General features: G+C 45.4%; 1 protein-coding gene across 1 annotated transcript; it reads left to right on the top strand.

Moving 5' to 3' along the window:
• Positions 1–1,092: 1,092 nt before the first annotated feature.
• On the top strand, positions 1,093–12,033 carry LOC120032464 (adenylate cyclase type 9-like). Its single transcript, XM_038978569.1, has 5 exons — positions 1,093–3,166; positions 3,289–4,621; positions 5,705–5,959; positions 6,288–6,552; positions 11,636–12,033. The coding sequence occupies exons 2-5, from the start codon at positions 3,404–3,406 to the stop codon at positions 12,031–12,033; spliced, it is 2,136 nt and encodes a 711-aa protein (XP_038834497.1). The 5' UTR covers positions 1,093–3,166; positions 3,289–3,403.
• The last annotated feature ends 3,795 nt before the right edge of the window (positions 12,034–15,828 follow it).

Here is a 15,828-nt window from a genome sequence, read left to right as displayed (position 1 = left end):
AGTATGCATTTCACGGTAAGGTCTACACTTGTTTTATTCGGCGCATGTGACAAATAAAGTTTGATTTGATTTTGTTGGTCCCCACAAAGTAAAATGCTATTTCTAGGGGGTTTAGGGTTGAGGTTAGAATTAGAATTAGTGTTAGAGTTAGAAATAGGTTTAGAGTTAGGAGGTAGGATTAGTTTTAGGGTTAGGAGCTAAGGTTAGGTTTAGGATTAAGGTTAGGTTTTTGGGGTTAAGGTTAGGGAATGGGTTAGGGGTTAAGGAAAAAAGGATTTTGAATGGGACTGAATTGTATGTCCCCAAAAGGTTAGCTGCGCAAGACTGTGTGTGTGTGTGTATGTATGTGTATGTGTGTGCGTGTGTGTGTGTGTGCGTGTGTATGTGTGTGTGCGTGCGTGCGTGCGTGTATGTGTGTGTGTGTGTGCGTGTGTATGTGTGTGTGCGTGTGTGTGTATGTGTGTGCGTGCGTGTGTGTGTGTGCGTGCGTGCGTGCGTGTTTGGCAACTTTCATCTAGCGGAAGAGGCTAGCCATTTTTATTGGACTCAAAGAGTAGGTATTATTCTTCCTTCAAAGTAGACGTGTCACACAAAGATCTGTCTGTGGATATAGAAACTAGATCAGTGTTCTCTTCAGGGCAATTATAGGTGTGCATACCTTATCTACTAGATTAGGGTAGGCCTTTTTTATGCACCTTCAATGAATGATATCACTGACTGTTGGAATTATGGGCACAACCCTGTTAGCGTGGGCATAGGTCTATGTGTAACAGCTGTGTAATAATGAACATGCATGTAATGTAAAAACACTGAAATCTATTGGTATGTGTACACCTAACGTGTTGGTCTGTTTGTGTCATGTGGTGTGTGATGTCATTTGGAAAGAAAACGGCCTATTCGTAAAATGCGTAAAATAGGCCTTATACTTTGGCCTTCTAGTCTACCTATTTAAATGTTTTACAATCTGAAATAGTTATACTCTCACTCTCATTCAATACGTGCTCGTCCATAGCCACACAATACATTTCTGCGTGCGCGCTCCCATCATCAGCCACCATACCCCCCTCTGCTGTATTTTCAGACTGGAGCTGCTGAAGCTCGATGCTCATACCACCGAGTCGCTCCGCGTTGGACACCCACCCTTCTCCACCGCACCGCCGCCTCAGCTGGCGGAGAATTTCCGTCTGGGTACAGGAAGATGGTGGGAGTGACGGGAGCTGCGTTGTCTTCCCCTGGATAAATCGGGAAAACACATAAAAACGTGTTTTTATTAGCCTACTTAGGCTACCCGGACCCGGGCAATAGGGAGGTAACCTTAACCGTCACCGAACCTTTCGAACGGAAGAGGACGCGAACGCAACAAGGAGTGGACTCTCTCTCGGGCTATGCTTCTTCTGGGCACATGCATGCAGACAGCCTAATCTCGAGCTATCCAGACTTGAGGAATTTATGGAACAGACAGACAGCACATTTCGCGAACTATGTCTTATTCGTTGGTAATTGAATAAAGGGAAGCAGGATCAAGGATATATTGTTTCTTCCTCATGGGAATTCGGTATTCCTTAGGGGAAAGCAAAGAGGAGGAAATTCACAGAATCTCTCCATGCACTCAATAGTTCTTCTCTACTCCACGCGTTTACAGTCCTGGCTACTTCTGTAGCCTATGACGAAGGAACCACGGCCTGGGGAAAAAAAGTTTCTACGCGTTGGATACAGAAGGGAGCACAGTAGTGACGTTTCTGGAGACGTTTTTGCTTCAATTTTAAACTGCAGTTTTTGTTTTTAAAAGCCTGTCCTGTTCATTGGATAGGCCTATTCTATGGAAAATGTAAATATTCGATAGGAATATTTAGTAGACATAATTTGACAGTTTTGTATTTCAGTCTATATATTTAATAGACTATTCATACAAGGGTGGGTGTTTCTCATAGCTTTCTGTTTTGCCAACTATTACCAACAAGTTTGTTCAAGACTCCAGCCTACTAAAAGGAGTTGGCTTATATCAGCTCAGCTGTCATATTTTGGGCACTTATTTCTCGATTTAAAATCGCTTCTCAAGGTCTTATAATTACTGTATCTGTACAGTCCCTGTCGTCTTGGAAGTGGGGATATTACCGATGTAGAGATCCGTAGAGGGAGGTCAGGAAAGGACGGGGCTGGAGCTTGGGAATAGGCCCGGCTGTGGAAGAACTACAGACTGGGTATGGGGGACAACAGCTAGACCGCTAAACGGACGCTGCCTACCTGGCTGCTGGTTTTGGGTGGTCGTGAACCAACCGACCCACCCACCTACCCGACAGCCAAAGCCTAACTCTTCAGCTTGGCTAGCATAACACGAAAGTATTCACCCACACTAGGGCTTTGAAATAGTCCGAAAGGGAAAGGAGGATATGCTATACGAGTTTATGCTATGAATGTTAGCCTATTATTTTCAACTGTTGACTCATGTAACTAAAACGGAAAGAGGATAACGCTTGTTTTTTTTTCCAAGGGAAAGGAACTTTAAAGTGACATGTTTTGGAGCGCGTGCTCCGATAAGATAAGAAGGGACCGAAGCTGTAACTTTGTCGCAATTTTCTAGCCATGTGTAGCTTGTTATTGGAATGAGTGGGACAACAATCTACTGTGTATAGCCTACAACTCCTAAACAAGACACACACAATATGGGTCGTTTTGGACTTAGAAACATTATATAAATAATGTTCTCTTTTCGGATTGTATGTGTATTAAAATGTAATAATAACATGGGGACATTATTTTGATCATCAGTGAAGAAGACACGTGAGGACTTCTTGAGAGCGAGGCTGAGTAGGAGCCAAGCTCGAGCTGTCACTGGCGGCTGTCAAAACACTGCGCGTGGTGTGGAATAAAAAGTGAATATTTGAACAGCTGAACCCAGATTGTCTGTTCCACCCGATAAAAATCGTTATATGATTAAAAAAACGGAATATCGGGGAAGGATGTTTAAAGAAGGGGAGAGGAAAGAGGAAAGGACTTACAATCATTTCAAATGCCAGATGAGAGCGGGCAGAGCAACACACGAGTACAAAGTGGACAGCGAGGGCTTCCAAAGGCAAGGGACGAATTCATGGAATGTGAGTGCTGACGTAATACAGAGGTCTGGATAATGAGCTACTCAAGAGCCTGGAACGGTCCTTTTATATGAGTGAGTAGGCCTAGTTGGCTACATTCGTGCGTAGCCTAGTAGAAATACGTATTTTCTGTATACACGATATATCAAGTCGTGATTACAACCATCACCTTTTGCTCTCTCTCTCTCCTGTCTAGTCTTCCTCTGCCAGATGTTTCACTTAGTACTGTTACCTCATTGCCCGCGCACCGTCCGCCATCATTGATCAGATATTAGTATTTCCCCCTTCACGTCACTCCTCCAGCCATCATAATGGCCTTGCAGCCGCTGCAACACCGGCAGCAGCAGCTTCTCCCACATGCCACGGAGGTTAGCTGCGCCTCAAGCAGTGACGGCGCCGTGACTGTGCGGATTATCGACAACACTAAGCACACACAACACGCGCCGTCGCCACAGCATCGACAATATCATGACTCTCCCCCAACCCCAACGACAAGGGACAGCAATACCAGAGGAGGAGGGAGTGGAGTAGGTGGGGCTACCACTACCGCCAAAGGAGATCCCTCCAAACCCAGCACCAAATACAGCATCTCCTCCAGCTGTAGTTCAGGGGAGTCGGGAGTTCGGAGGGCTGTTATGAATAAGTTACACAGCCAGCAGAAGACTCTGCCCCAGTTGTTTGAGAGGTCTGCTGCCCAGTGGTGGGACCCCAAGTTTGATTCACCGATACTCGAAGAGGCGTGCCGTGAGAGGTGCTTCCCGCAGACTCAACGCCGCTTCCGCTATGTTCTGTCATACATGGCCTCCGCCTCGCTCCTTTGGGGCGTGTATTTCGGGGTCAACCACGACCGCTGTGACCCGGCAACCTTCCTCGCCCCGACCGCCTCCTTCCTCCTTTTCCTCCTCCTCCTCTTCCTCTTTACCTTGACAAGGTCCTATACTCACTTGTACAACCAGGCCTCGCTGCTCCTCATTGTGGCCACATTCGCCATCACTCTGGCTCCTCAGATCCAGACAGGAGGCTTCGTCTACCTGGAGAGAACCAGGGATGGCAACCTGACATTCCCTCGCACCCCAGGCGGAGTGGGCCCTACTCGGGCTCCCTGCATCTCCCCAGTGGGCACCTTCTCTCTGTGTATGGAGGTCCTGCTACTACTCTACAGTGTTCTCCATGTGAGGCTATATGCTTCAGTTTTACTGGGTCTCCTGTATTCAGTCCTATTTGAAGCCTTAGGGTGGCTGCCCCTGCTCCAGGGGAGAGATGGCAGTGGAGGAAATTATGGGGGGAATAGGTGGGGCGAGGCTGGGGTTGGAGGTGCAGAAGGGTCCCTAGGTTCTGGATCTAGTCCTGGAGGTCTTGGTTCTTCTAGCTCGGAATGGGACACCCTCCGCTGGCTGGGCCCGGCTAAGGCCCTCCTCCACCTGTGTGCCCACGCCATCGGCATCCACCTCTTCATCATGTCCGAGGTGCGATCCCGCTCCACCTTCCTCAAGGTGGGGCAGGCCATCATGCACGGCAAGGACCTGGAGGTAATTATTACTTATATGTTAGAGACGGATAAAATCAAAACATTGACACATTTAATCATCGAGAGCCAGATGATTTAATTTCATCATCATGCTCATCAAACAATCAAATAACATCAAATAGATCACAAATGGTTACATTCTTGATGTTCTCCGAAACCAGTTGTTACCTGTCTTTGTGAATACGTTACAGGTGGAGAAGGAAACCAGTTGTTACCTGTCTTTGTGAATACGTTACAGGTGGAGAAGGAAACCAGTTGTTACCTGTCTTTGTGAATACGTTACAGGTGGAGAAGGAAACCAGTTGTTACCAGTTTTTGTGAATACGTTACAGGTGGAGAAGGAAACCAGTTGTTACCTGTCTTTGTGAATACGTTACAGGTGGAGAAGGAAACCAGTTGTTACCTGTCTTTGTGAATACGTTACAGGTGGAGAAGGAAACCAGTTGTTACCAGTTTTTGTGAATACGTTACAGGTGGAGAAGGAAACCAGTTGTTACCTGTCTTTGTGAATACGTTACAGGTGGAGAAGGAAACCAGTTGTTACCTGTCTTTGTGAATACGTTACAGGTGGAGAAGGAAACCAGTTGTTACCTGTCTTTGTGAATACATTACAGGTGGAGAAGGAAACCAGTTGTTACCAGTTTTTGTGAATACGTTACAGGTGGAGAAGGAAACCAGTTGTTACCTGTCTTTGTGAATACGTTACAGGTGGAGAAGGAAACCAGTTGTTACCTGTCTTTGTGAATACGTTACAGGTGGAGAAGGAAACCAGTTGTTACCAGTTTTTGTGAATACGTTACAGGTGGAGAAGGAAACCAGTTGTTACCTGTCTTTGTGAATACGTTACAGGTGGAGAAGTAAACCAGTTGTTACCTGTCTTTGTGAATACATTACAGGTGGAGAAGGAAACCAGTTGTTACCTGTCTTTGTGAATACGTTACAGGTGGAGAAGGAAACCAGTTGTTACCTGTCTTTGTGAATACGTTACAGGTGGAGAAGGAAACCAGTTGTTACCTGTCTTTGTGAATAAGTTCCAGGTGGAGAAGGAAACCAGTTGTTCACTGTCTTTGTGAATACGTTACAGGTGGAGAAAGCGTTGAAGGAGCGCATGATCCACTCTGTCATGCCAAGGAGGGTCGCCGATGAACTGATGAAGCAGGGGGACGAGGAGATGGAGGGGAACGCAGGGAAGAGATACTCTGCCGGGGCTTGTTCGGCGTCGGCTGTGTCCACGGTCGGAGGTCCTGGGGGGGCTTCGTCGATCGCGGCGAGCCCCAAGAACCATCCCCATCATCATAGTCATCATAAGAGGAAGAAGACTTCGATCCCCAGAGGCCAGGTAAGAGGAGCAGTGGTTGATTTTAAAAACACCATTGGCGTAAAAACTCACCCGTTTAGCTTGGCCTTTTAGTCATTGTTTGTTTGTATGCTATTTTATTCCTCCTTTATTGCTTCATGTGTGGTCTGCTTTTATTTATTTTATTATCCAAATCAATCAAATGTATTTTATTAAGCCTTTTTTACATCAGCAGTTGTCACGAAGTGCTTTACGGTAACCGGCCTAGACCCAGAAGAACAAGCAAAGCTTGCAAAGCTTATTGATTTACTGCAAAGTGTTACAATTTTAAAAACACTTTAAATAAAGTTTGATTTAATTTGATCATCAGATCATCTTCAGGCCATTCAACATGAAGCGGATGGAGCCTGTTTCTATCCTCTTTGCGGATATCGTCGGCTTCACCAAAATGTCTGCCAACAAGTCCGCCCACGCCTTGGTGGGGCTCCTCAATGACCTCTTCGGCCGTTTCGACCGGCTGTGTGAGCTGACGCGCTGTGAGAAGATCAGTACACTGGGAGACTGTTACTACTGCGTGGCGGGATGTCCCGAGCCACGCCCTGACCACGCTTACTGCTGTGTCGAGATGGGACTAGGTATGATCCAATGGGATAAAGATGGGTAGATAGCATTCTGTTAATTGCTCCTGCAACTTTATTGTGCAATGTCTGTCATTTTCTTTTTGTACTTTATTTATAGGTTTTCAGATATGAGAACAGAAAAACAGTACAACCCCAACCCCTCATTCCCCCATCCACCCCTCATTCCCCCATCCACCCCTCATTCCCCCATCCATCCCTCCCCCCCACCCCTCCCCCCAATCCACCCACCAAGGCATCATACAAGGATAACATAGAAACATAAATTAAACAGAGCATAAACAGTAATAGGAACAAAAACAATGGAGAAAATAAAATCAGTATCATAATTATAGTTGAATCTTATCAGCACAATATATGGCCACTGGAACAGACATGACTGCTTACCAAAATATGCAAGTTACACGAAGTAAAAGACAGGCTCTCCAGTCGTTAATGGGGACCAGGTAAAGCCAAACTTTTGTCAGGCCCCATGGACAGTGTACCTAACCTTCTCCAAAGGCAGAGATGACACCACCTCCTTAACCTGCTGCATAAAGGAGGGCGACTTTGCAGACTTCCAGTGAAGAGAACAAGACTGCGAGCTAGCAGCCAGGCAAATGCTATTGCATTCGCCTGATGCATGGTAGCATTCTGGTCTAGGGGAAGTACCCCAAAAATGGAAGTGAACGGGTTGGGGCTAACAGTTGTATTACACATATGGGAGACTGCTTAACAAATGTGGTCCCAGAAGCCACTCAAATATTGGCATGACCAAATCATGTCTCCCGCAGTCGCTGGACTCTGGTGGCATCTCAAACATTTGGGGTCAACATATGGATATACACTGCTCAAAAAAATAAAGGGAACACTTAAACAACACAATGTAACTCCAAGTCAATCACACTTCTGTGAAATCAAACTGTCCACTTAGGAAGCAACACTGATTGACAATAAATGTCACATGCTGTTGTGCAAATGGAATAGACAAAAGGTGGAAATTATAGGCAATTAGCAAGACACCCCCAATAAAGGAATGGTTCTGCAGGTGGTGACCACAGACCACTTCTCAGTTCCTATGCTTCCTGGCTGATGTTTTGGTCACTTTTGAATGCTGCCGGTGCTTTCACTCTAGTGGTAGCATGAGACGGAGTCTACAACCCACACAAGTGGCTCAGGTAGTGCAGTTCATCCAGGATGGCACATCAATGCGAGCTGTGGCAAAAAGGTTTGCTGTGTCTGTCAGTGTAGTGTCCAGAGCATGGAGGCGCTACCAGGAGACAGGCCAGTACATCAGGAGACGTGGAGGAGGCCGTAGGAGGGCAACAACCCAGCAGCAGGACCGCTACCTCCGCCTTTGTGCAAGGAGGTGCACTGCCAGAGCCCTGCAAAATGACCTCCAGCAGGCCACAAATGTGCATGTGTCAGCATATGGTCTCACAAGGGGTCTGAGGATCTCATCTCGGTACCTAATGGCAGTAAGGCTACCTCTGGCGAGCACATGGAGGGCTGTGCGGCCCCACAAAGAAATGCCACCCCACACCATGACTGACCCATCGCCAAACCGGTCATGCTGGAGGATGTTGCAGGCAGCAGAACGTTCTCCACGGCGTCTCCAGACTCTGTCACGTCTGTCACATGTGCTCATGTGCTCAGTGTGAACCTGCTTTCATCTGTGAAGAGCACAGGGCGCCAGTGGCGAATTTGCCAATCTTGGTGTTCTCTGGCAAATGCCAAACGTCCTGCACGGTGTTGGGCTGTAAGCACAACCCCCACCTGTGGACGTCGGGCCCTCATACCACCCTCATGGAGTCTGTTTCTGACCGTTTGAGCAGACACATGCACTTTTGTGGCCTGCTGGAGGTCATTTTGCAGGGCTCTGGCAGTGCACCTCCTTGCACAAAGGCGGAGGTAGCGGTCCTGCTGCTGGGTTGTTGCCCTCCTACGGCCTCCTCCACGTCTCCTGATGTACTGGCCTGTCTCCTGGTAGCGCCTCCATGCTCTGGACACTACGCTGACAGACACAGCAAACCTTTTTGCCACAGCTCGCATTGATGTGCCATCCTGGATGAACTGCACTACCTGAGCCACTTGTGTGGGTTGTAGACTCCGTCTCATGCTACCACTAGAGTGAAAGCACCGCCAGCATTCAAAAGTGACCAAAACATCAGCCAGGAAGCAATGGAACTGAGAAGTGGTCTGTGGTCACCACCTGCAGAACCATTCCTTTATTGGGGGTGTCTTGCTAATTGCCTATAATTTCCACCTTTTGTCTATTCCATTTGCACAACAGCATGTGACATTTATTGTCAATCAGTGTTGCTTCCTAAGTGGATAGTTTGATTTCACAGAAGTGTGATTGACTTGGAGTTACATTGTGTTGTTTAAGTGTTCCCTTTATTTTTTTGAGCAGTGTATATTTGCCAATCTACCATTTGAGTAACGGAGACAGTGCAAGACTTTTAACTGAATGAGCCCATACCTTATGCAAAATGATGTGTGGATACGCTCAATACTGTTTTGCCATATATCACTGGGTAGCTCGCCACCCATGTCCTGCTCCCATGCAGATTTTGTATTTGCCAAGGAAGGAGGATTTATGTTCTGTATTATGTTGTATAATCTGGAGATTGTGCCCTTCAGATACGGGTTAAGATCTAAGCACCTCTCGAATGGAAACTTAGTAGGCTCGAGTGGAAATGAAGGGAAATGTTTTTTTGGCAAGGCTGAGAGTTTGCAGATATCTTTAAAAGTGGGTATTGGGATTATGGTCAACCCTCAGAGTATCAAATGAGACAAAGGTGTTATCAACAAATAGGTCACAAAAAAACACCAGACCGTTCCTATGCCAGAACTGGAATGTCGTGTCAATCTGTGGCGCTGGGAAGAGATGTTAATGGAGAGAAGCAGCTTGCTTGTTTAAGGCTAAAGTGATTTCAAAATTGGGACCTAGACTGTAACTCCAGGATGGCCCAAGTTGGACCATCCTTTTTACAAATGTAGAAACCCAACAAACACATTTAGATATATTTGCTGACCAGTAGTAGTGTAAAAAATGGGTAATGCCCAGCCCACCTGCAGCCTTAGGTCTCTCTAGATATACCTTTCTCATTTGTGGATTTGACTTATTCCAAATTCATTTGAAATGTAGCTGTCCAGTTGTTTGAATATCGACTTTGGCCAAAAAATGGGAATCATTTGTAATAAGTACAAAAACCTAGATAGTACAGTCATCTTAACAGAATGAATGCGACCTGCTAGTGAAATGGGAAGAGACGACCACCTTATGAAATTCTGCTTAGTGCGCTCCAGGAGTGTTTTGAAGTTATGTTTAAACAGAGCCTTAAATGAGCGTGTGACCTTCATCCCCAAATAAGTAAAGACCCAATACCTTCTGCTAACTGATTAATGGGGAGGAACACACTTTTTGTTAGGTTTAACTCATAACTAGAGAATGTCCCAAAACCTTGTAGCATGTCCAAGAGATAGGGTATAGACTCCACAGTGATGCCTAATGTAATTAAGGTTATTCTAGGTTCTCACTTCGAATAAGAACATTCAGGAATATAGACACCTTGTGAGTTATGTCGCCCCTTAATCCCCTCCTCTCCGCATAGGGCGATAGCAAGAGGCTCAACAGCCATATCAAATAGGAAAGGGGATAAACAGCAACCCTGCCTGCCCCCCCTGTGGAGAGGGAAGTAGCTGGAGGTAACATTGTTGGTGCGAACAGAAGCCACTGGGGACGAGTACAAAATATAAATCCAGGAAAGGAATGACGGGCCAAACCCAAATCTCTCTAGTACTGTAAATAGATATCCCCACTCAACCCGGTCGAAAGCCTTCTCATCATCAAGAGAGCTGACAACCTCTGGCTGTTGAGTTGAGTGGGCAGAATAAAGAACATTAAATAGCCGGCGTATATTATAGAAAGATTGTCTACCTGAGATAAATACGGTTTAGTCAGAGTTAATTATATTAGGCATCACTGTCTCTAAACAGCGCAAGAGGACCTTAGTGAGAATGTTATAATCACAGCACAAAAGGCTTAAAGGGCGGTATGAGCCACAGTCTATGGGATTCTTGTCCTTTTTAAGCAAAACCAAAATAGTTGCCTGGGTAAGTGTCTGGGGCAGTTTCTGACTAGAAAGGATTTCATTGTACATTGAGCTGAGGATAGGGGATAGTTTAGAGGAGAATGCTTTATAAAATTCAATAGGGAAGCCATCATGCCCTGGAGCTTTACCGCTCTGCATGGACTGGATTGCCAGAGTAGCTTCATCATCACTTATTAAGGCATCCATGTTAGTTTGCTCATCTGAATTGAGACATGTGATGTCCAGATTGTCTAGAAATGCATGCATACGATATGTGTCAGGAAGAGCCAAAGACGAGTAAAGAGCAGAGTAGAATTGCTTAAATTGATTGTTGATTTCTTTGGGATTGGTAGAAGTTAAATCAGCTGCAACACAGATTTCAGGTCGAAGCTGGTGAGATTAAAACTTGCCAGCTTTCTCTCCGTGTTCATAAAATGTCTGCCTCGATTTAAACAGAAGCGGCTCCGTTTGTTTCGTGGAAAGATTGTCAAATTCCGATTGGTGTAGCAGTCTCTCTTTGTAGAGTTCAAGAGTTGGAGAAGAGGCATATCTGTTGTCCACATCTAGAATGAGTTGAGATAGTTCCGATAAGCATTTAGTGCGCTGTTTATTGTCATACGCTGTGAATGAACTAATCCGGCCCCTTAGATATGCTTCTAATGACTCCCACTCAGTGGAATGAGACACGTGTCTTTGTCATTTTTGTGCAAAGTTTCGATCTGGTCTTTTGAAATTGGTCTTCTTGACCTTCGGGTCAAAATGTTTTCCAATAAAACTATGGGAGCAATCAGCAGTGTGTGGGTGGGTACAGTATTTTTCGCCAGTTGACTTTTTGTACACTGCACCTGTTACTAATTACTAGATGTGTGCTCACTACTTTCTGTCTGACCTGTGTGTGTTTGTTTGTGCTTCAGGGGTGATTGGGATCAAAGCAGTTTCAGTGTACTACCAGGAAAACGGTTCAACAAAGTCTTCTTCTGCTTCTTCTTCTACTCTGAAACTAGGCATGATCGTGGCCATTGAGCAGTTCTGCCAGGAGACGTGTGAGACGGTGGACATGAGGGTGGGGGTCCACACCGGCACGGTCCTCTGTGGGATCCTGGGGATGAAGCGGTTCAAGTTCGACGTGTGGTCCAACGACGTCAACCTGGCCAACCTCATGGAACAACTGGGCGTCGCCGGGAAGGTACACCTATCAGATGCCACCGCCGGGTTTCTGGATGATCGCTACCAGCAGGAGGACGGGCGGGTGTTGGAGAGGGCGACGCAGGGCCTGATGGAGAAACTGAAGGGTACGTTTTTATTTTATTTTGTTCTGTGTACCCCCTTTCAATACACACACACTGACGTCAGGCAGGATGCAGAAACACCGGCCGTCGCCATCTGCGCCTATTCAACATGATTGAGATATTTCCATAGTTATTACTTCCAATGTTGTTTTGAATAGTGTTTGAACATTCGCTAAGATTATATTTGGTTGTGCTCTTTGCAAAATACCTATTTTGGACGCAGCAGTTGTTAGCTGGAATGCTAACGCTCATTGACGTAGGCGGTGAGCAAAGCTAGCCAATAAGTCATTTTACTGGGTGAAGTTGAATTTTTTAAAAAGTATAATGCAGTTGATTTGCGATGATGACACACACTTCATATTAATAAGCAGGACATTCATACAAGTCCTACAATCCAATTATAATCCAAAAGTAGTGTGGAAGGCGCTCATAAGCAACATGTAAATAGAGGCTTCTTTTGCTTCCGGTCTTTGAGAACTCACCCGTGTTCTGCAAGTTGTGTGCATCGCCCTCGTGTGCGGCAATGTTTGTAAACACCGAAAGGGGTCTATTTTGGTTCTACCTTGATTACTCATAATAACTGGGTGTTTTGATTCTATGTTGTTAAGTTGATTGTAACAATGAAGCGTGTTATCTACATCCCAAACTTTCTAAAACTCCTGCTGGTAAGTATAACTTTAAATGAAAATGGGTTATTGTAGGTTATTATCTCCTTAGGAAATGTGTTTTTTACCTCTCACTTCAAACAAGAACATTCAGGAATATAACATGTTATTATACATTTACAGACAACACGTGTGTAGTAGACTGTATGCTCACTGAATATACACATACATCACATTGAACAGCAGGAAATATTGCAGACTGTGGCTTTCATCCCAGTGGGTGATGATATAATACCTAAAGCACATCACGGCCATATTCATGAAGCGTCTCAGAGCAGGACTGCTGATCCACCATCGGTTTTACCTTTTAAATCATATTTGAAAAAGATGACATGGACAGTGAGGACCTGATCCTAGATCAGCACTTCTACTCTGAGGCTTTATGAATATGGACCATGCAGGTTATCAGGTTTGCACAGGGTCATACAGGGTCATACATCATTTCAAAACTCATAATAGTCAGTGAGTGTTTTGTTAGTAAATGAGTTAGCGCTAACACACACACACACACACACACACACACACACACACACACACACACACACACACACACACACACACACACACACACACACACACACACACACACACACACACACACACACACACACACACACACACACACACACACCGAGGCTGCTGGTTTACATTTGGCTGCTACTGTGTTTGTGCCCAGGTGTTGCATTGTGAGCAGAGCATGTTTGAGCTGCAGATAGGAGCTGATAAGACGGAGAGGGCAGGCACTTCAGTCCTGAGTAGGGTAGAAAAGTGGAGGGAGAGGGTGGGAGAGAGAGGAGGGCAGGAGATGAGATAGGGCAGGAGATGAGATAGGAGGGCAGGAGAAGAGAGAGGAGGGCAGGAGAAGAGATAGGGGGACAGGAGAAGAGAGAGGGGGGCAGGAGAATAGGGGGGTAGAAAAGTGTCGGGAGAGGGCAGGAGAAGAGGGGAGGGCAGGAGAAGAGAGAGGAAAATAAATAAAAAGAAAGAGGTTAGTGTTTCAGTAGAGGAGGTGTTCTCTGCTTCCTCCGCTTCCCTTTTGTATTATCTGACAAGTGATCTCTTTCCAGGCATAGAGGTGTGTGTGTCCTGTCCAGCTTGACCTGCGGATGGGTACATCATCAACAGGGGAACAGTCTTTACAGCTGTACAGCAGGGTATTCCTTATGGACTCTGAGGTCTGAGGTCTCATCTGAATAGGGTCTGTGTGACTCTGCGTGTCTCTGTGTGTCTGTGAGTGTGTGTGTGTGTGTGTGTGTGTGTGTGTGTGTGTGTGTGTGTGTGTGTGTGTGTGTGTGTGTGTGTGTGTGTGTATAACCTTAAACACACAGTGAGTGTCTTTCAGCATATAATACATATGTCTCTAACAGCTCCATCAGAGCCTAGCTAAAGACAGGACAGAGGGAGGGAGGGAGAGAATGAAGAGAAGGAGGTAGAGAGAAAGGGGCGATGTGGGAGGGAGGGAGGGAGGGGGGTGTAGAGGGAGAGAGAGATCAGGACAACGGTTTCTTTATGAAAAAGAGGCATCATTCTCTCTGTCTCCTGCAATCAATCTGCCTATTTCTATAGTCTTTACCTGGCTGACAACAATTATTTACCCTCCTCTTTCTGTCTCTATCTCTCTCGCTCGCTCTCTCTCTGACTGTCACCTTCTCTCTGTCCTCACCCTGACCCGAGTCACTTCACTGTGTCCCCTTGTTGAACCTCCTGATCACTCTCTCCATCCCTCTCTCTCCCTTTCTCTCTCTCCAGCCACTCAGACAGGGTGTTACCTAGGAGTGTAACGTTTCACCAAACCCACAGTTCGGTACGTATTGAGGTTTTGGGGTCACGGTTCGGTTTCAGTACAGCGGAAAAATGAAAATTCAACAGTTACTGTAGTTAGTTTTTGTTAAAGAAAATACAAAGTGTTGGTATTCCTGATTCCATATATGATCATGAGCGATATAATACATGATGAGCGCACCATCAGGAATAACAACACTTTCTGTTTCCTTCAATGAAACACACGATTACTCATCAACACCACTAAAATAAAGTGCAAAGTGCTTGTGAAATCAATATGTGAACATGGTTCAGACATTGTATAGGCCTATGCTTTAGTGTTTTCTAACAAAGAGAAATATATGCACACTTGAGTGACTCTCATAAAGGGGGCATGTCTGTAGCGTCAGTCTTCTAATTTGTCACTCTGAGGTAATGTGATGGGCTGTAGCTGTTAAGTAGCTCTCTGTAGCCCTGGAAGTCAATCCATCTGTAGTAAACGCAACCCAGGGTGCATTAGCCAATTCAGCTTAAGCTTGCTTATATAGAGCGGTTACTACCTATTTGCTGAAATGGGTGCGAGAGGGCAAATTCATAATGTGGCTCAAGCACCTTCACAAGGTGCTGAAACCCCCTATTCTTCTCAACCAGGAGAATGGGTGCATATCCACCACTATAAACATACCTATCGCTCTTGTCATTTCTTTGTCCCGGTCAGAATCAACTTGCTCCAGTGGTAGGAATTAGAGGTCGACCGATTATGATTTATCAACGCCGATACCGATAGCGATTATTGGAGGACCAAAAAAACCCGATACTGATTAATCGCTAGATTTGTTAATTTTTTAAATTTGTAATAATGACAATTACAACAATACTGAATGAACACTTTTATTTTAACTTAATATGATACATCAATAAAATCTATTTAACATCCAAATAAATAATGAAACATGTTCAATTTGGTTTAAATAATGCAAAAACAAAGTGTTGGAGAACAAAGTAAAAGTGCAATATGTGCCATGTAAAAAAGCTAACGTTTAAGTTCCTTGCTCAGAACATGAGAACATATGAAAGCTGGTGGTTCCTTTTAACATGAGTCTTCAATATTCCCAGGTAAGAAGTTTTAGGTTGAGGATATTATAGGAATATTTCTCTCTATACCATTTGTATTTCATATACCTTTGACTATTGGATGTTCTTATAGGCACTATAGTATTGCCAGTGTAACAGTATAGCTTCCGTCCCTCTCCTCGCCCCTACCTGGGCTCGAACCAGGAACACATCAACAACAGCCACCCTCGAAGCATCGTTACCCAATCGCTCCACAAAAGCCGCGGCTCTTGCAGAGCAAGGGGAACAACTACTCCAAGTCTCAGAGCGAGGGACGTTTGAAACGCTGTTAGCGCGCACCCCGCTAACTAGCTAGCCATTTCATATCGGTTACACCAGCCTAATCTCGGGAGTTGAGAGGCTTGAAGT

This window comes from Salvelinus namaycush, chromosome 39 (genome assembly GCF_016432855.1).
Source record: "Salvelinus namaycush isolate Seneca chromosome 39, SaNama_1.0, whole genome shotgun sequence".
Lineage (NCBI taxonomy): Eukaryota > Metazoa > Chordata > Actinopteri > Salmoniformes > Salmonidae > Salvelinus > Salvelinus namaycush.
This window is presented reverse-complemented; position numbering and strand designations above follow the sequence as displayed.